This window comes from Aphelocoma coerulescens, chromosome 11, assembly GCF_041296385.1.
Source record: "Aphelocoma coerulescens isolate FSJ_1873_10779 chromosome 11, UR_Acoe_1.0, whole genome shotgun sequence".
Taxonomy (NCBI): Eukaryota; Metazoa; Chordata; class Aves; order Passeriformes; family Corvidae; genus Aphelocoma; species Aphelocoma coerulescens.
The window spans coordinates 6,905,328-6,926,395 of NC_091025.1; the positions used below are offsets into that span (position 1 = coordinate 6,905,328).

General features: G+C 44.0%; 1 protein-coding gene across 2 annotated transcripts in view; it reads left to right on the forward strand.

The window, feature by feature from the left end:
- The first annotated feature begins 1,391 nt into the window (after nucleotides 1-1,391).
- The window catches only part of RANBP10 (RAN binding protein 10), a 63,411-nt gene continuing 43,734 nt past the window's right edge, over nucleotides 1,392-21,068 (forward strand). The window contains exons 1-3 of one of the 2 annotated variants that reach the window (XM_069027231.1): nucleotides 1,392-1,629; nucleotides 2,521-2,632; nucleotides 19,304-19,356. In XM_069027231.1, coding sequence (XP_068883332.1) covers nucleotides 1,425-1,629; nucleotides 2,521-2,632; nucleotides 19,304-19,356 — 370 coding nt within the window. In that variant the 5' untranslated portion in view covers nucleotides 1,392-1,424. The remainder of the gene's footprint in view (nucleotides 1,630-2,520; nucleotides 2,633-19,303; nucleotides 19,357-21,068) is intronic. The other variant, XM_069027233.1, reaches the window with a different exon arrangement.

Genomic DNA, 21,068 nt, shown 5'->3' on the forward strand with positions numbered 1-21,068 from the left:
TTGGAAAGAAAAGGGTCCTTTGAGAAGCTCTGCTGGGAGCAGTAAATGCATGTCCTGCATGGATGGGATTCCCTTCTCCAATGTGTGTCAGAGTTCACTTTCTTCTCGTGAGAAGGTGCAGCTTCCCGGGGAGGAATGGGAGGGGACGGTGCTTTGCACCTGCTGCCTGTCACGCTAGTGGGCTGGCATTGGGTTTGGATGTTTCACAGGAATTCCTCAACTCGCCGGAGCCTTTTCCTTAGACTGGATGTATTTCAAACAATTGATACCTCTTTGGCAGTCTGGAGTCTCAGAGGTTGTAACTTTTTGTATCAAACTTTGGCTCGTACAGATAGATAAATGCATATAACTATATATCTAGTCTAAACATATAAAGTCGAAATAGATAACTATATAAATATTCTCTCAAGTAAGGGAAGATCATACTCTCAAGAGAACCTTGTGTCAGACCTGTAACTTCAGTTGCTGGGAGCTCTCTTTAGTCAGGTCGAGAGGCTGCAGCTCTTTCCTTAAGTAGGTCTCCAGCAGCTCCGACGATCATAGGTTTGGAATGGTGACAAGGGCCTGTTTATTGCTATGGAGACATGGAAAAAGAATGGAAACATGGAATTAAGTGTGTCATATACAGAAGAATGAACTCATAGTATAAGTCAGCTCAGGGATCTTGTTTTTCTTCCTGCTGACCGTGGCTTCACAGCAGGAGTTCAGTTTTTTTACTGTACTCTCAAGACATAAACAGATGGGGAAAAAATATATGTACAAAGGCTGTATATCCACATGGATGCAGCTGAGAACCAAAGGAGCCTTTGTGAGCTGCAGCGGGCCGGCCGGGGTCCCTCATCCATGCCCTGGCAGCGCAGAGCCGCTGGCTATTCCGGTTGCTGGGATTTGCCGGAGCCGCCCGTGGCTGCGCTCGGTTCCTTCCTCAGTCCCGGTGCCGCCATGGCGCGCGCGCTCCGTTTACCCGTCGCTATGGCAACGGCCACGCCCGCAGGACCCCCTCCCGCGCCTCCATAGCTGCCCACGCAGCGCCTGACGCGCGGGCGCCGCGCGGCGGCAGAAACCGGCCCGTGCGCGGAGGCGGCCGGCGGGCGCCTGCGATCGCGGGGCGGCGCTTGGACGCCGCGTTGTCGTGGAGCACGCTGGGAATGGGAGTCCCCGCACCCCAGGGCGCTGATGGGAGCGGAGCGGAACGGGGACACGATTCCCAGCGTGCGGCGCGCCGGGGGGAGGGACCGGGCTTTGCTTGCGCGGCCTCTCGGGAGTTGTAGTCTCAGCGAGAGCCGGGGGCGAGGGGGCGGGCGTGACGCGGACTGCGCTTCCCGTCGGGCAGCGCGGCCCCATTGTGGGCACGCTCGCAGCCCATTGGCTGCCGGCCGCGGCCGGGCCTCGCTCCCCTCCCGCTGACACAAAGCGGGTCCAAGATGGCGGAGGCGGGCGCGGGGAGCCCGCGCGGCGGGGACGCGGCGCCGCCGGGGCCGCCCGAGGAGCAGGAGCTGAGCCGGCGCCTCCGCCGTCTCTACCCCGCCGTCAACCAGGACGAGACGCCGCTGCCGCGCTCCTGGAGCCCCAAGGACAAGTACAACTACATCGGCCTCTCGCAGGGCAACCTGCGCGTCCACTACAAAGGTGCCGGGCTGGGGCGGCGGCGCCGGGTTCGGCTTCGGCCCGGAGCGGGACGGCCCCGGCGTGGCCCTCGGCCCGGCCGCTCCGCGGGGCTCGCCGGGCGTGGGCTGAGTCGGCAGCGGGTCCGGCGGCCCCGGGGCAGGGGCGCCGTGAGCAGCGCGGGGACGGGAGGCGCCGAGCTCCGGTCGCGGGGCGCCCGCTTGGCCCGGGGTCCGTGCTGGGCTGCTTGGGCCGGGCTGCCTGGGCTCGGGAGCGGAGGCGCTGGGGAGCCGGGGTCTCTCCCCGGCGGAGTGTGTGGCCTTATATAACGCTGTGCGGTGTCGCTCGCCTGGGCCCGGTGCAGCCAGACCGTCTGTTTACTCTCTCATCCTGCTTAAAACCCGGCCGAGGGGTCGGATGGCCCCGACACGCTGCGTAGCTGGGGCTTTGGCTCCTCGGGTTTACACCAAATAGCTGTTCATAGACTTGTAGTGTGATGTTTTCCTTGCTCGCTATTGGAGCTGTTCTCCCTACCCACCCAGCGGAGAACTGATTATTCCTTTTCCTGCCTGGCTAGTAAACACTGATGTCATTCCCCTCTTGTGTAATCATTTTTGTCTTCTCTCTGTGTACCTTGGTCTTCAAATTGTGTCTGTGGGGAGGGGGAGAAGTGGTACTGAGAGTCTTTCCCAGAAACTTCATAGTGAAAACAAAGGGAAAATTAAAATGCTTGTGCTGTAGGAATTGTTCCTGGTGGCAGTGCAGGGTTGCATATCCTGGTTCTCTGGAAAGTGTGCTTTAAATGGCTGGCTCCGTGTAGAAACAGATCCCTGCTGGCTTCAGATAGTGAGGTTTTAGATCAGGATGTGTGAGAGGCCAGATCCCCTCAGTACTTACATTTCTGTTCTTTCTTAGGTCACGGTAAAAATCACAAAGATGCTGCCTCGGTCAGGGCCACTCACCCCATTCCTGCAGCCTGTGGCATTTATTACTTTGAAGTGAAGATCGTCAGTAAAGGTAGAGATGGGTAAGTGCCTCATTCCAGCTCAGTGGCTGGGGATGTGTTTCTGGCAGCTCTGCTGGACTCTGGCCTCCTTTCCGGAAGGGTTCGAGGTCCCGTGGCTGCTGGGTGCAGCAGGCAGGTACAGCATGGGCAGGTTTTGTCCTCCTGGTGAATAGATGTAAAGGAGGTGGAATGCCCTGGAAGCAGAGGCACTGGCACAGCTGTGTCCTGAGCTCTTTGAGGTGGGCACTTCTAAAAAACTCAGTAAACTGTGGGTCTCCAGTGCAATTTGAATTAAAATAGGTTTTCTTCTTGCTGGCAAGGTTTAGTCACTCTGATTTCTGGAATTATGATGCCTCAGAAATGAAGTGAAGCAGAAGGGAGGAACCTTGAGCTTGATTTTGGACTGCTGCAGTGGTGTTGACATGGGGAAGAGTGGTTATAGGAGTGCTGGAGCACTGGGGCAGGCAATAAAGGGGCATTTCTGTCAAGGTCTGGAGTTCTCCTGCTAATGTGGATTTAATTTTTACTCATTATGAAGGTGTCAGCCTGCCGTGTGTGGATGTCCTTGGCATTGTTCATTGCTAAAGGATGAATATGTCAGGAATATTATCCAGAAGGGAAAGCCACACAGGAAGAGGGGTTGGGTGTAACTAATTAATCCAGTCCTTCAAGTATGACATTTGAACTCTGACCGGTTGAAGGGTTGTGGGGAAGGGCAGCAAATGTTCCTACTAAAAACCAAATGAAAGTGACAACTTGTTACAGTTGAATTTTTTTGCTGTCATTGTTGAACTGAGAAGTGGCCTACTTGTAAAGGGACTTGGAAGGATCTCAGGCTGTGCTGCATTTAGGCCCTTGATAATTACCAGGTAATCTGCAGAGGTGGATGCTGGGCTGAATTCCTTACAAATGCAGGGAAAAGACCATCTTTACTCCTTCATTTCACTGACCTGGCTATTAACTGCTTGTCTGTTTTGAAACACTGCCCGTGATTAGTTTATATAACTGCTAAAACTGAAATAATTTGCAGTGAGCTTCAAGACAATTTTCCAAAGAAATCACATTACAAAAGGTCACTGAACAGTACTTAATCCTTACTGCACTCTAGATCAATCTTAAAGGGGGATAATGGAATTTTCTGCTTGTCTCCCAAGATCAGAGTTTTCTATATTAATGATCTGTTGTTTTTATTGTATTCTGTAATTACAGTGACTTTCCAGGAGTAATTCCAAAGAGACAGAACCATGTGTGTTAACACAGCAACCTGAACAGGAGCTGCTGATAGCTCTGATCCAAAGTCAGGGCAGTGGCGAGGCTTTGAGAGCCTCTCTGATGTCTCAGCCATTCCTGTGCTTTGTTTTTCTTTTGCTGGTAGAGACAGATCCAACTTGTATCTCACACAGGGTGGTGCTGGGGATTTGTGGTTGTGAATTTCCACTGTAGCTGCTGCCTGGCTGTCGCTGGAGAAGCTGCTTTTGTGTATCTCACCTTTAATAGTGTTCCTGCTGGAGGCTCAGTGTGTTGTACTAGTGAGCTGTGGCAGAGATCTCTTCTGAGGAGGCTCCCCAGTGTTTATTCCACCATCGTGACTTCAGTTTAAAGGACTGAAAGTCCAGACATCTAAAGAAGGGATCGAGGGATGAAGTTTTCAAGCAGTGTAAGTGGCAAAGGTTGTCCCTAGGAACAACACTGGAAGCCCTTTAGCAAGGGAAGAGGAAGAGGAATCCTTCTGAGCTCATTTCCAGATGGGTATTCCAGGTGTAAAGCCTCTGCCCTAGAGCTGGTTATTTGCCTTCTGTATGAGGTAAAGATGTGAAGTTACTCCCTGTGTATTTCTTCCTGGAGTTTGTGATGGCATTTCACGTTTAGGTTTAAAATGTGAGTGATTTGGTTTTGAAACAAGACTTACTCAAGAAAGGCTTTGGTGAAATGAATTTCAGGAAATGTTGAGGAGTCTGATTTTGCTCAAAGGTGTTGTCATTCTGTGCTCACAGTTGTTAGTTAAGGGCTCTGCACTCTGGTTAGATACTGACACTTGCTAATAAACAACAGAAATGAAGGTTTCAGATAAGAAATGGGATAGAAGCTCCCAGTGGCTTTTAATGGAGAAGAATCCCAAAACTCACATGATGCCTTTTTGCAGCCTGCCAAGAGATGTTGCCTGTGTGTGACATGCTCTGATAAGAGGCTTCTTGAATTGGCATCAGGCAGTGCCATTTTGGATTGGTGATGTCACTGTGGTAGAGAAACCTGAGCTATGGAGATGACTCAGGTGTCAGGACCACCTTTTAACTTCTCCCCTGTTCTTCATTGGACTAAGGGGATTTAAAACCAGTATGCTCTGGTTCTCTCCTCTGTTTTCTCCCACCTCATCATATCCTAGCAGTCAAAACACATGTCCTTGCCTCCCCCCATTTTCCAGGCTGAGAACTCCTGTGCTCACCCAGCACAGGGAAGAGGGAGGGAGGGACTGCAGCAGCACAGACACAAGTTGCTTTGCACTGCCACAGCTGCTAGAAAAATTCCCTCTTTTGCATGTCTTGTCTCCCCTGTGCCTTAATGCTCCAGCCCCAGAGAGGTGCTTTTGCTAAAGAAGCAAACAAAATTATTTATGAAAACTCTGCCTTTGCCATCGCTGGACTTTTCTGCCTTAGCATTAGTAAAAGCATTTACTGGTGGATATTTCAAAGCAAGTACAGCATCCAAAAAGTCCATTTGGTGTTTGTAAGAAACTTTTATGATTGATGAGCTTTTCTTAGCTTTGGATCTTCCACTGCTCATGAGATAAAACCACAATCCTTTGAGAGAAACAAGCATGATTCAAACTTACTTTTAGTTGAATGGTGGCCATTTCTCATCCTGGTGGATTTAGTCTTTGCTGATAAGAGGTCATGTTTATTCATTGGGTTTGTTTTTTGTGCTGTTTTGTTTTGTTTTGTTTTTTTTCTGGGAGAGGGGAGGCTGCCAGGATACCATTGAAAAATTGCCTTGACAAGGTTTCTAGGTAACATGAAACAAATCAGATCTGTCAGTAGGTTGATCTGTTGCTACTTTCTTGCAGGAGGAGGTTCTTATCCTCAGAGAGCAGAGGAGAACTTAGTTTGCAGTCTCTTGTCCCAGCCCTCTTCTCACCTCCTTGTCTGTGCTGAGCACACAAGGGAGTGGTTCCACAGCACTTCAGGATGATACATGTCAGGGCTGTGGGATTCTGCCCTTGAATTTGCTGTATGTTTCTTCTCCTTCCCTCGTGCTGACAGACTGCTACCCCGTCCTCTGGTGAGCTGGTTCAGGGAGATAACTGGTGGAAAGCTGGCCAGAAAATAATGAATGATGATTTCATCTATTGACGTCACTGTCAGAAATTGCTCCCTTTTTTTTCCCCTCTTTCAATTGAGGACTACTTTTCAGGGTTCCCTTCCCTGACAGTAGTTGAAGGCAAGTCCATAAAGGGATGGGCTGAGCTGGGAGACAGAAGGGTAGGATTGCAGCAACCCTCAGTTCCATTCAAAGTGTTGTTGAACAGTTTTGTTTTAAGACTTGCTAGTAGTTAATTCCTGAGCCATTGTGTGCTTGTCTCCTGAGTGTTGTCAACTGGAACAAAAGGACAAGAGGCAATGGGTCACAAGTTGTAGCAAGGGAAATGCCAGCTGGACATAACCAGTTTCTCAAAGCAAAGTTCTTTTTTATGCACCCAGACAGGATGCCTGGAGAGGCACTGGCATCTCCCTCATCAAATTTGCCTGGGGGAGCCCTCAGTCTGCTGACTGATACAAGTTTCAGAGTTACTTATGCTTTGAGCAGAAGGATGAAGAAGGAATGTCCCAAGGTCCCTTCCTGTCCAAACCTCTCCATGAATCTGTGGATGGCTTGCTTCCAGCATTCCTCAGATGAGCAGATTGGCAGAAATGCCTGTGACTCTTCTGCTCCTGAGCTGCCACAAATAACTCAGGCTTTTATCACAATGCTGTTTGTAACAGTTCAGCCTTAGCTGTATTTGAAGCACTAAACTCTTCCTCTCTCCCTCCAATACGTGGTTCTCTTTGGTGGTGATTTGTCAGCACATCTCAGCTTCTGTTTCCCCACTAGATGATCTCTGCTTGGTAAACAGGAACAGGGAGAGACTCATCAGGGTAGGGCAGCCAACCCACAACTTAGAGGCTGTTGTGACTCAGAAGGACATGTCATCCTTGTTGTCCTCTTTATACTGGGGCAAGGTGAGCTGCCTGTGGGTGACAGTGCGTGTTCCTGACCACCAGTTTGCTTTCTTGACTGGTTTTATCTCCCCCAGCCACGTGCTGGGTTGTGATGGAGTGTGAGTGGGGAGGACATTCCAGAGGCCAGCCCTGATGATGCACGGGTTCTGGATTCTGGCAAAAGTCACCTGTCCTGCAGCCTCCTCTCCATTTCTGAGCTGCTCCTGGAACAGACAGCCCAGCAGCCTGTGGATTGCCTTTGCAATGGCAGTTTGCTGTCAACAGCTGTCTTTTTCTGGGAATGGTTTGGTCTTGGACAGCTGCTTACCCACGGATACTTGGGTGTGCTGGCATCCTGACCTCTCCGGTGGGGACAGAGCCACTGCCTGCCCATGGCAACTCTGTGCAAACACAGCAAGTGTGCTCTGTGGGCAGAGGAGGTGCCAAGGGGCCCGGCCCTCTGTGCCAGGGCAGCCCAGTGGTTTCATGAGGACTTTGAGCCATCTCAGGAAGCATCCCAGTACGGGTTTTCTTTTTGCCATGATGTGTTTTTGTGTGCCAGCACTAGTGACTTGTAGTGAGCTCGACTGTGTTCACAGTCTTTTTGCTGGATCAGTACCTGAAACAGTGATTTCTGCATTAGGTGAAGACCCAGAAAGGCAGGAGAGGGAAGCTGGAAAGACATAAGCCACAGGGAATGCTGGTATCCTTCTTCCAGCACCTTTCTACAGTTGCTTTGAGCTGTGTAGCCTCTTGTCCAGAGATACTGGTCAGTACTAGCTCAGGTTGAGGGCAGTTTTCTGGGAGAGGGAGAAAAGAGTTCTTTGAGGAGAGTGGCTGAAGAGCTAATCGAGCTTAGTCCATACCATAGTTTATTTCAAATCTTCCTTTAGCTTTCATACACAAGTGCACCATAAGCCAGACTTAAAAATAGCTTAGTTTCTCTCTGACTGAAAAAGAAAAATAAAGGTCAGATGTGTTGGTTGGTTGCAGTCTGTACATTAGTAACAAATCATCTGCCCCTTTTCCTTGCTTATGTTTCTCCTTGCCAACTTTCCATTTCTCCTCAGCATATGGTGTGATGGCTCTGTGAAAAGCCTTTTGCTTGTGTGCTCTAATGGATTCCAGATGCTGACAGAGGCCTGTCCCTGGAGCACTCTTGACAGCATTGCCTGCTTATGCTCAGACACTTTGGAGTGTCCTGCCTGTCTGGATGTGACTGTAGGGAAGGCTAAGGGATATTCTATAGGAACTGAGGATTTCTCGTGTGATTCCTGATTTGTCACTGATAAGTCTGTAAATAATTGATTTCCTCCCCCTTTTTATGTTTTTCCATTCTGGTTTCCAAGAATCCAAAACCAGCACAGAGAGGGGGTTGTTCTGTTTGCAGGTAGCTCTGCTTGTTTGAATTTATGCTGTTCTGCAGACATTCATTTAAACAACCCAACACATAAATAAAGCCCCCAAGTAGATTCCATAAACAGTTCCTGCCTTGTTCCCATTTGCAGATTGCCTAAGCAAGTCCTTCTTGCTCAGCTGCCAACTGTGCCTTGGTGCTCTCAGGTGTAGAGACTCATTTTCTGCAGAGGTTTCCTGTCAATTGATGACACCTCATACAAGCTGTTATTTCTTTGTCATTGTTCTGCTACACTCTTCAAAAAGGGAGTAATATTGAGAGCAGCTTTTCAGTCTAAAGCAGTCATGAGGTTTGAATATCTGATTTGCAGTTTTTAAAATTTTTTTAAATTCCTTTCTTTTTTTATCAATGAAGTGGAAATTTAGACTGTTTTCTAGCAGTATCATGGGCCATCCATTGTAATAGTTGAATATCAATTTATCATTAAAATAATTTGTGAAATAAGGCAACAAAATGCAAGCAGTGATGGTGATGGTAACTTTTTCACTTGTGATGTGTGCATTTAGGTATGTCTGAGGTCTGAGATTTCCTGGATTGCAGACTGTGATAATTGTTTTTGTTGTTGTTGGGATTTTTTGTTCACCTGCTTTTGAAATTTTGCACAGTAAAGAAGAAAAATTTCAGGAAGGGGTTATTTTTGTTTGCCTATTTTTTCTCCCATCCCCCCCATTTCTGAGTATCTGTTATAGAAATGGTAAGAGTATGAAAAAAACAAACTCTAGCAAAATCCACATCTTTAGAAGATATGTAAAACATTAGTATGCTCAGTTCCTCAGAATATGTTTGCAGTTAAATCACAGAATAGTGGGAACTAATCATTTACATATTCTAAGCTTGCAGATCTAAGGAATTCTGTTTAATAATTAAATTTTGTAAGTTGTATAACTTTTATATAGGGAAAACCTTTTTCACTTGAGAAGCCTTGAAATGATGAACTGCTGAAGACTTTATCATCCACTGTGAAGCTTTGAATCTTTTTCTTCACTTCTCCACTGAAGCTGAATTGTGATGATTGTGTTGTATTGACTCTGCAACCAGATTCACTTTTTAAACTGCTTTTCTAGCAATGGGATTTACATTGTACCTGTGATACAACACTGGATCTCTGTTTTCACACTACAGTCTGCCTGCTTGTTTACAAGTTCTTTGTATGGATGCTCTGGTCCACGTGAAGCCTTTGTCCCTTGTTGTGGAGATGTCAGTGTGTAAAGATCTGTGAGTTCAGTGTGTGGTGCTTTCCCAGTGCTCACCCCAGCTCTGACTCTCTGCTGCTGTTTAAAGAGAAAGTGTTCTTATTTCACCAATACATCTCTCAAAACTTCAGGTGTTACTTTCTCTCTTGTATGTTTTCCACATAATTTGCCCCCTCTCCAGATCTTACGTAAATATTGCAGCTACTTCTTTCTGTAATTTCTTTAATTATTGGCAGGTAAATCCTCCTTTCATAAGAATTGTTACTATCCAAGTGTAAACCAGAGGAAATTAGCCTAAAAGGCTGTGAGAATACCCCTTAAGCTGGTGGTGGAGTGTTTTCTTCTGATTTGTATATTGCATTTATATTGTTCCCCCTGTTTTTCAGAGGAAAAAACAGGGGCTCAAGGTACATTTTGAATCTGTCTGTTATGATGGACTGAAATGCAAGAGTAGTCACCAGAATGAAACAGTCTTTAAATGACTTGCCCTCTTTTGGATGCCTTTCTGTTAGACATTTGTGGTAACTAGCATCTTTCTTTACTGTTTTCTAGGTTTTGTTCATGGCAGAAAAAAATGTTATGTTGCTTTGACTGGCAATCAAACAATCTTAAGTCCATTCAGTCATGAAAACCTGTTTAACTTCCCTAATATATTTTCAGTGAATATGAGCAATGCATTTGGAAGTGAGGTTTGTTAATCAGCAGGACAACCTGAACAAAAATCCTACTTATTCAGTTGGGTGTAACCAGAATAAATAATCAGAGAATGAGTATCAGTAATGCTTTGTTCTGTTCCCAGACTTTAGGCACCATTTGTCACTGAGATGGTTTGTGTGTGAACTTTGTTGGATATCAGCTGACTTGGAGAATGAGTCAGCTGCCAAGAGTGAAAAACATAATAAATTGGTGGGACACCTTTGCTTCAGCTCCATTTGCATTTGACCACAGGGTTTGGGGTTCTGTTGGATGTGGTGATGCTTGGGGTAGCAGATGGAGAAACTGGTTATTCTGGACAGATTTTAATGGTGATTTGACCCTGGTGGTGCTTGTACTTTACCTTTTCTTTCTTACATGGTGCTCAGGTCAAGTCTTCATCTCTGTATTTTTGATCTTTCAGTGTTCCTACAAACATTATCAATCTACATCATCAGTCTTTTCCTCTCCGGAAGGTAGCACAGACAAGGGATGGATTTGGCCTTTCCTACAGCTGGCAGATACCAGTTGAACATGATCCTAAAATTGGAAGGGAGCTGGGAATATGATACCTTGGTCTATCAGAAATAGCCTTTCATTCTTCCTCTGTCATTTTGTCACCAATTACTCATTAACACCCTGAGAAGATGTTTTATGTTACCAGATTGCTGCCTCTCAGTTTTGTCCTGTTCACTCACCTTCCCTTCCATGATCTTCAGCTTTTAAAGCTTCTCTGCCTTCCTAAGGGCTGATTTACAATGGACTCCTCTGTGTCTCAGGATACTTGTAATTGTTTTTAATGAGCTCTTAAAAATTTTATTTCCTTCCCTTTATCCACTTCTTTTCAGCCTTGCATTATTTGTCTTTACTGACCTGTTCTTGGGGGTTTGGGATTCTTCCTTGAGCCCATCAGTGCTATTTCTGAAGCACCAGCACAGAACAAGACTATATGCACAAATAAAACCAGAACCACTTCCACTCTAGAGATTATATTCCATTATGAAGTAGTTCCAAAATATTTGTTGTTAGACTGAGGAATTGGAGACAGTTGGAATCCAGTATTTTACATGCCATAGGTAATTTTTTTAAACAGATGTAACTTGTTTTTTCACTGCCTTAAAACAATGTTCCCCTTCCCCCACCAGAACTGCGACAATGTGGTTTCAAGTGGTAAGTTGGATAAGGGTTATCATTTCTAGCCACTCTTTAAACCTGGCATGAAGTCAGGACCCACCTCAGACAAGAGTGATAGTTCACAGCTTTGCACAAGAGACTGTGAAAGTCTCTGAAATGCCACCAGTGTGGTGTATTATTCACCTCTAACTTAATTTAGTTTGTTTATTTTAGATTTAACTCTGCGTGTTGAAAGAGTGGGGTGCATAATAGCTGGGAGGACAGGATTCCTGCCACACAGGTGTGGTTATTAGAAAAAACTGCAGGATACAGGAAGCCTTTGAATCACAAACCTCTGGAAGAGTGGAACATCCCCTGTTTAACTCGTGGCTCAGTGGGATTGCATAGCTTTGGCTGAGCCATGTAATAAAATGGCAATCCCAGGAATTTCTCCCTTATGTTGTGTTAATGTTGGTTCACAACTGAGCAGGGAATGACTGCTTTACTGGAAGTCTTGGCCTTCAGAACAAATTATTCAACCTCCCTGGTCTTAACTCTTCAAGTTTGGACCTTGGTGCCTGTTGGCATCCCTGGCAGTCTTGTTCCAGCCTCCTGTACTGTGCCAGGGTGGGACTGACTCAGGAAAGAAGAGTTCTGGGCTGGTGGGTGTTACCCAACCAGTGTAGTTTTTCCCCCTTTGTTTCCCCAGCTTTCAGATGGGTTGAATTTTGTCTGCCATCTGGGTGAACCTCACAGCCACTTGAAAGAGTGGCAGGGATCGTTTCACCATCCTGACTTGGTACCTTTCAACAGGTTAAACAAATAAATACAGGGGAAACCTGTAGATGTCATTTATTATTTATACTGTCTTTCTCCTGGCAGAGCTTAAAAAATCTGCCTTGCTAATTGTTTCCTAGTGTTAGAGATGAGTATTCAGTCCAAGTTTACTGGAGAAAGTCTTGCAGCTTTTTGGATAAAGAAATACCTCTTTTTGTTTAAAGTATACTGCTTGTCCAGTGAGGACCCTGGGCTAATTGCTTTCTCCCTCCTTCTGCCTTGCCTTTATTTTGCACATGGCAATGCTTCTCAAGTGCTTGGTGCTTTCCAGGGAGATGTCCTTTGCTCCTGGAATTCTTGAAACTGAAGACTGTAGTACAGGTCTGCATGACTTCTGTTGCTGTGTTCTCCTCTGTTCGACTCAATGAGTTCTTCATTCCTGCACTGGAAAAGCCAAATAGATGCAAAACAAATCCTGGAATTTCAGTATTAGCTGCTTGCTGTCAAAGGGCAGGACTGTTCTGAAGTTTTTCTGCTGGGTTCACAAGGATTTTTGTGGGTTTCCTCATACAAAGTAGCTTTAGACTACACAAGAAACTTTTCTTATGTTGACTTTTTGGCACGTTCTCTGGGTATCAGCTCATCATCTCATCTGGGTATCTGTGGTTTGTTCTGGAGAAGCATCTTTTGACTCAAAGAATTGCTTCTCATATGGGTGGATTCCCCTTCTGGGACAAGCTAAACACAGCCATCAGTGTCTCTTCTATGACTGTAATGCTTAGAACAGCCTCATTAAGAGATCTTTGTTTCTGTTTAGGTCAGTCAGATGTTGACACTCCTGTGAAATAACTTTTCTCATTGTTTTTCAGCTAGTTTCTGCCCAGTGGCAATATATAATTCTTCCTGACTGAGTCAGTGCATTTATGATCTTTTCTATCTTTATAAATTTTAATTTAGAAGTACAGTCATCATTTTGGTCTTCCATATATTTTCCAAGGGAATGTCTTTTACTGACAGAAACAAAAGATAATACCTATTTTAAAAAAATAAACAGATTTAAAATGCAACTTTGAAAACATCTGTGCTGCAGAGTCCACCACACAAGTTGTCTTAGGAGCCAGAAGTGAATGCTGTCCTGTTTAGATGTCACTGTGCTGGAGCAGCTCATGTGGGTGTTTACTGCTAAAGTACTTGGGAACTGGGGAAGGGACCCAAAAAGCTTTGTGTCTTTGAGCCTGATCTTAGCACAGTCATGGTGCTGTAAGACCTAGAGGGAAGAATCCTGGGAATACTGCTGGTTGTGTGTGGAGCCAGCATCTTCTGACATGAGAGCTTTTTACCAAAGTCCTTCATTCTTCTGCTGTGGCCAAGGAGAGCCAGGGCGTGGATAAAACAGGCAGAGCTGATGTTGTGGCTGGTGTTAAGTGTGGCTAATTCAGTCATATTTTCTAAAGCAACCAGTATTGGGCAGGGCTGAGGTGAAGTGGGAGTCTGGAAGAATTTGGTGCTATGGTAACTGCCAAGGCTGCTGGTGAGTGGAAACAAGATTGTTCTGACTGAATCACCAGCATGTGTCTGCGTTTATTTTTGTCAGTCTGCTCTATTTGGAATTGGTCTACTGATGCAGCATTTTTGAAGCTTCAGGTTAGGTGTGGGGGGCAGTTCCAAGTATTCAGTGTTTGCTGCTGAGAAGGTGGTTTTAGGAGGTCACTTTTGCTTAGCTTTGCATCTTACCTATGATGGATAATGGACATAAATGTATTGTTACCCCAAAATAACTTTTTTTCCTGTTTGAGACTGGGTGCTAACATTCCTGTGCATCCTTTTTCTTAAGAGGCTCTTTGAATCTCTCAAAAAGGAGCTCCAGTTAAGGAATACCCCACAGAGAGTCTGTCCACACTATAATGGTCCAAAACCAGGGGTGATACAGGCAGGCAGACCATAGAAATTTATGCTGAATGATATTGAATATCATAATTGATTCATTAAAAAAAACAAAGGCAGTTATTTGTTCTTGATGATGCCCAAAAATACTGTTTAACTAGTATTGAATTTGTTGCATACACAAAACTGGTTTGGAGCATTTGGAATCGAGGCAGTGAGAAGCTGTTCTGCACCAAGAAGTTCAGAAAACATCTGATGCTTTTGGGGGTGGTGGAGTTGAATACAAATTTTTTTTCCTTCCCAATTATCAAGAGAATAGGGTGATTTTTTTGTTTGAGGCTTTGTAGATCTTAAAGCTCATTTCATCCATTACTTCTGGTACATAAATTGATTGTAGATGGGAAAAGCAAAGTAGCACTTTCTAAAACAAAACCCAGCAGTCAAGTCTGTGACAATTTGAAGTTCTGGATATAAGCTGTGGGCTGTGGAGTTGAAACTCAGCATGGTGAGGGAGTCTGTTTTTATTTTAGGTTGTCTGCAAATTCTGTGTGCAGTTTTACAGCCATTAAGGTCTTATTTTTAAAGTTTGTCTTGAGCTTTAAATGGGAGCAGAAGTTGAAGAGCAAAAAACTGTGAACCAGGAAGGCTTGTGGTCATGTTCCTTTTTTTTTAAGCAACATATTTCCATGGTGTTGTGTATCTAGATTAAAGTGTAATCCTAAATTTAGTATTTGTGGAGTTGTAATGCTTGCTTTTTATAAAAATACAAGCTTCCAGTCTCAATTTAAAGCTATATTGTCTGAAAATGGAAAGATACTATTCTGTAAGTTTTGTCTTTGGTTATGTGCATCAGATTTGCTGCTGTACACAAAAGAGGGGGATGAATCTGCATAGAAAATAATGAAGTTAAGCAGGATAAGCCAAAGTGGGTGATGACCTATTTTATCTGAGTTCAACAACTAGGTTATTTCCTCTAATTTCCAATGTTTTCCTTAGTGTTGCCACCCTTGTGGTGCAGTACAGTGCAGTGAGCCAGCAAGGGATGGGGACAAAGGGCACCCATTGAAGTGCTGCAGCTGGGATTGTGCTGAAGCTGTGCCAAGGCTGTGTGCAGAGGTGTCCTCTCTGTTCAGTTCTAGGTCTGTTAATGTCAACAGCAGCAGATGTAGAGGCAGAGGAGCAGACAAGCACCCTCAGGCAGTAAAGAGGGATGAAGTTGGCCCGTGGCCCTGTGCCAGCAGAGCTGTGCTGTGTGATACTGAAAGGAAGGAATCTGACACCACCACAAGACAAAGTGGCCGCAGTTCTACAGTGTTTTACCTTCAGCTGAGCCAAATAGATCAGGACATAAGAAACATTCCCTATGCCAAGAGGCATGTCCTGCTCTTTGAACAAAATTTGTCGCAGCCAACAAATTTGGGATGTCTGGAGCTTGGTGATGTGAGCTGGTGAAGTTGGTGGGGATGGTTCTGCCAGAGAAGCAGAATGGTCTGCTCCTGGACAGGTTTTTGTTCAGTGTTTCAGACCTGCCAGTGTCAGGATGAGCTCTCTGGTGTTATTGCTTCAGGCTTAGATGGTGCTTTTACATTGAGTTGAAGCAGTTGTGTACTTTGAATCACAGCTCCCCTCAGGTTTGAACAGTTGGCAGAGGTGGCACTTGTCACTGCTCTCATAGAGCTGAGTGCAGTTGTAGCTGTGGACTGGGATCCTGGCTGCTTGCACATGTAGTTGGAAAAAAACACATGGCAAAACCCACCATGTAGTAAGGAAATCTCTGTAGCAGCAGAAGATTCCAGACTCAGTAGGAATACATAAACTGAACAAGAATTCCCTTATCTGCCAGTGCACTAAGAAAGTGGCAATGAAGAACTGGAGTACTCCCTGAAGATAGAGGGGAAAGTCTTCTATATTGTGCCTGGAAGGCTGTAAACATATACCCAAACTCAGTTTATTAGAGATGCATGTATGTCAGATGACACTGTGAGGCTGAATTTTTAGAAGCCATAAATGCCTGCTTTGGAGAGGCTCTCATGAGTCAGGGAACTCATGAGGATGTAACTTCTGACTCGTGCTCTGAGCAGTGCAGGAAATGTTTACAAGAAAGGTGTGTTTAGAAGATGCTCTGCAGCACTGACCATAATCACTCATGTTTGGTGTGCTTTGAGGAGTGCTATGAAAGGTCCCCAGACCCTCCCACTTCAATGTTCATTCAAAAACCCCACCACCTAACAACAAAAAAAGCCAGAAAACAAACCTTATAAATTGAAGAAGCTTGTTTAAGAATAGCTAATAAAATCAGAAGGGTTAAATGCTTTGAGATGGTACAGAGACTGTTTAAGAAGACATTTTATTGGAGGATGAGACAGTTGACAAAATTAGACACAGGGATGAGAGGCACTAGAGATACACACCCCAAAAGTTTAAATTTTATTCAATGAGAAAAATTGAAAGAACAAACCCTTGAGCTTAAAAAACCCAATAGGGTTGACCAAAATGAGTTGAGGGACATCTGGCTCAAGGTCCAAAATCTTAAAGGAATATTTTTCCTTCCCAACATATCAGGGATGGGAAGCAAGCTGGAGTCTCTAAAACCAAGAGATAATGCAGGAGAACTCCTTATGAAGAACTCTGAGAACGTAGGAATGTTTAGAGGGTCACAAATGCCAGTCTTTTGCTTTTAAAAGATTATCCTTCTGAAGAGAAAGAGTTAATACAGCAACAATGTCATTTGTCAACAAAACATATGCCAATCTTTGTTTTTAAATGGTAACTTGGTTCCTGTTGAAGGATTAATACAACAACCCATAAAAGACAGGAAGAGATCATTGGGGTTATCTGGTCTTCATTCAAGAGTTCTAAAGAATGAAATAGCTGAGTCATGGACTATGGAATGTGACATTTAAAAAGTCTTGATTACAGAGAAGAGATGTGTGTCTGTGGGGGGCTTTTTCCCCCAAGGGATCCAGAGGAATGAGATCACATAGTGCTTCCTCTAAAGTCCCTTCCATCCTTGAGATCTCTGCATCAGAGGAGAACCTTCCTTGTTGCTTTTCTTGAACACAAGGTTCAGGAGCTCAAGGGCTCAGGGCGGATGTGCCAGGCAGTCACCACAGCATGTGCAGTGTGTGAGTTCAGGGTTGTGCTGTACGTCAGCAACCAGTCTTTCCTGGATGATCTCATCTCCTTGACCACTAGGAAGAGAGCTGGGTTTAGCTGGTATGATCACATCAGGACTTGTGTATGGCTCAGGGAGTTCTGTTTTCTCAGTGTGGTTGATAACCTGCTCTATGCACTGCAAACCAAGAGTTTGCTGTCTCTTTGCTCTCTCTGTTGGTCTGAGGAGGAAGAGTCTGGATCCTCTGGGAGCTGGTGCACTTCAGAAACAGAGCATGTCTTTAAAAGAAAGGATTGACATATTTTAAAGCAGTATAAAACTGGGCTTCAAAGATATGAAATCCAGAAGGTGGAGTGTACAAGAGAGTTGGCCATGTTTGCGAAGATGGTCTCTTCTCCCAGGTAACAAGTGATGGGACAAGAGAAAATGGCCAGAAGTTGCACCAGGGAGGTGTAAGTTGGATATCAGGAAAACTTTTTTCATGGAAAGGTTTGTCAAGCACTGGAATAGACTGCCCTGGAGGGATTTAAAAGATGAATGGCTGTGGCACTTTGGGACGTGGTTTAGTGGTGAGCTTTGCAGTTTTGGTCAATAGTTGGTCTCGACAATTTTAAAGGTATTTTTCCACCAAAACAATTCTATTTTGTGCTATTAAAGAAATTATAGGCTAAGATTGTATAAACTTGCAGATCTCTAAGGATTAAAATTTCAGTGTAAACAAAAACCAATCAGTTATTACCATTTCCGTGTTATGGTAACTGAGATGGGGAAGTCAAGGACAGGGAACAGTTTCTGCAGGGGACTTAATGCACATAACTTGAAGAAATTGTAACTTAGGGGTGAAATTCTGAAATAATATTTTCATACCTGATTAATGTTTTATGGGTGGCCAAGGAAGCCACAGAAAGAAAACTGATACAGTGAAAGAATAGCAGGACAATGTATGTAGTACACTACAGTATGTATGTAGGACTACTGGCTGTAGCCCCCTTGGATTCTTACTTTTACAAGAACAACAGCCCAACAGTTAGTTTCAAAGCTCAGTAACCTAAAAATATGGGAGTGTGTTGAAAAAAAACCTGAGCTATGTTACCAGAGGATATTTAGAGAATTACAGACCATGCAAATTAACAGAAACAGAAGACACAAAATGGGAATGTGCATAAGTATTGCAGTGAGGAAGAGGAGACTTTGTGAAGGCTGGCTTTGCCTTACTGTCCTGCTGGATAGGTACAAAAGGATTCTCATGAGGGCAGAATGAACAATCCAGACTTGATACAAAAAATGGCCTCTGAGCTGCCTCTTAGAGTGCAGGGTCAAGCTGTGTCCCACTTCCATGGAAAATTGAGTTCAGTTCTCATCTGCAGTCAAAAAATAAATGCAGTAATAGAGATCAGGAGGGGGAGGGATAGAAACCGAAACAGAGAACATTGTTATGCTGTTACCTGTAATAATCACTGTGGGCTTGTGTTGTGTGATGCTGGTGGCTCTGGTTATTCCCTGCTTCTCAAAGATCTTACAGAACTGGAAGTGTAGCAGGAGCATTGAGGTAGAGATGAGCTTCCATAAGAACAGCTGAGTAGACTGTGATTAACCAGCCTTGAGAAGAGACCTTTGGGGGCTGGGGTGTGAATCAGGACTTTAAAATCCTTGAGAAAGTTGTCCGGAAAATGCTTTTCCTCTCTCTTCTAATTTTAAAAATGCAAGTACAAAGGAAAAATAGGTTGGGCAGGAATTGAATGGGGGAGCTGTAGGATGTTGCCTTTTCAAAGAGCTTACAGAGGTTCAGAAAGTGAGATTGTGTAAAATATATGCTGGACAATGCAAGAGTGTTCTTGGAAAGTACAGCTGTGTGCTCTGTCCTCTGCATCCACTATCAGCTATTTCTGGAGACAGTACATCAGGCTAGACAGACATCTGTCCTCATATACTATATCTGCACTTAGGTGGTTTTTTACTGTCTTGTTAATCACCTATATATAAATAGGTTTTTTTCTGATATACGGGTAAAAATACCTCACAAATACCAAACTGGAAATTACATTGCTGATTGCTTTCCAGTCCTTTTCCTACCAATTAAGAACTAAAGAGTAGCTGTAGTTGTACATCAGAAAGCCATAAGTTAGTGATATTTTATTTTGGATTCAATAAAAGACATGAGTAATGGAAAATCTTTAGTGATTTTGTCATTCTTAAATAATTTGTGTGTGGGTTGGGTTTATTTTAGGGCTGTATTTCTGCTGCAGGGGATTTTGTGCCTTAACTGTTCTTTTGCTTGACTGGTATTTTGTTTGGTTTTTTTTGAAGGTACATGGGAATAGGACTTTCTGCTCAAGGAGTCAACATGAACAGGCTTCCTGGTAAGTCACTGTTAAGGTTTATTTTGACTTACAATCTGTGTTAAATGTTCATTTGAAATAAAGATTTTTCTTTATTAATATAAATCAGTGACTGTGTGTTTCTATTAATAAAACTGCATTACTATAATTGTCTTATATCTGGAATTTTCAACCGATTGAGTGTTAAATTGAGTTACTGGTGTTGTCAATGCAGTCATGATGATTTTAGCAGATAACAGAAATTAATACTAAACTAATGAGTAATGGGCAAGATGATGACCTTTCAGACAGGCAAACTCTTCTTTGTGTCTGAAAAATAAGTAGGAAAATCATTTTGCATATAACCTCTATATTCCACTTGAGAAATTTACATGAAAGAATCTGAAAATGACAGGATAATTGGCCTGTTGTATTGTCTCTCTTCTTTCCTTCTTCCCACTGAAAGACTACAAAAAGTGGTATTTCCAGTTAATATTGTTGCTTCTTTTGTTTGAAATGTGTGTTTTTAGGTTTGCCTCTAAGTTGGTTAAGTGGCTTGTTTTTAGAAATAAGTAATTGGTAATCCTTCTTTAACAATATCCGATTTGTTAAGTGAAACAACAATTTCTAGATATGTATTGACATAGTGACTTCTGTGCCAGAAATTCTTTCAACTGGGCTTGAAATTGGAAGTTTGTATTTGGTAGAAAGTAAATGTTCCAGGATGCCAGGATGAATGACAGCTGGTCAGTGGTGGGGGCTTTTTTGGCCTTGGATGTTACTTCTGGTGAAAGATGAAATCTATGTTCACCCCTTATTATGGATCTTGGTATCTCTCAAAGAGAATGTTTTGTGAATGTCCTAACAAAAGAGAGATCTGGTAACTGTCTTGGGGAGAATGGTTTCAGTGACACCTGTGCTTTAAAGAATTTGCACCTTACTGCAAAATGTATTCGTTAGTAATTGTTATGACAACTGCACCAGTCAGTCCTACTCTCTCTGCACTTCCTCTCCCCCAGTCCTCCTGATCCAAGTGGGTTGTGTGCCATGTCCACGGCAAAGCACGAATGGAGTCCCGTCATCTTCCAGGGTTGAAGCGTTTGGCAAAGGGGTTGTTCAAGAAATGGCTCTCTGGCTTGTGTGATGCAAAGATGGGGGGGAATGTCTTCTAGACTTGGCCTGTAGATGGTTGGTTGGATTACCCTTAATTTAGGATTCTCCTGGGGTTATAACACAGGTACATACACACAGAGTTCAACACTAACCTGAGATGGTGTGTGCTGAATGTCTCATGTCTGCTGTCCCAAAATAGAACAGCCAGTGTAATTTCTTTTTTTTCTTTTTTTTTTTTTTTTTTTTCCCTTTGGTGACTAAAAATTACCCAAACCACTTCTGATAAATGGCTTTAAAGCCTGGGAGTTACCTGGGCAGCATTTGTGGCCAGTTTGAGTCAAAATGCCTGTATACCACTATACTTTTTTGAGTGCATGTGGTGAACATGGACTTCTTTTCTCTCAGTGAAATAAAGCATAAAGTGAACTTGAGACTTGAGATAGTGCTTGTTTAGCAATGAATTGTACAAATTTCATCCTATGAACCTGTTGTTTGTTTGATCACATGCAGATTATGCTGCCAAGAGTCATTCTGTAGTCATAGTTAGGTCACTCTCCCATCATCTGTGTAAGATTAACTGCATGGCTCTGTATTGCAGCTCAATAATTATCTTCCTGGCTTTTGGAGAATGAGTCTGGGTT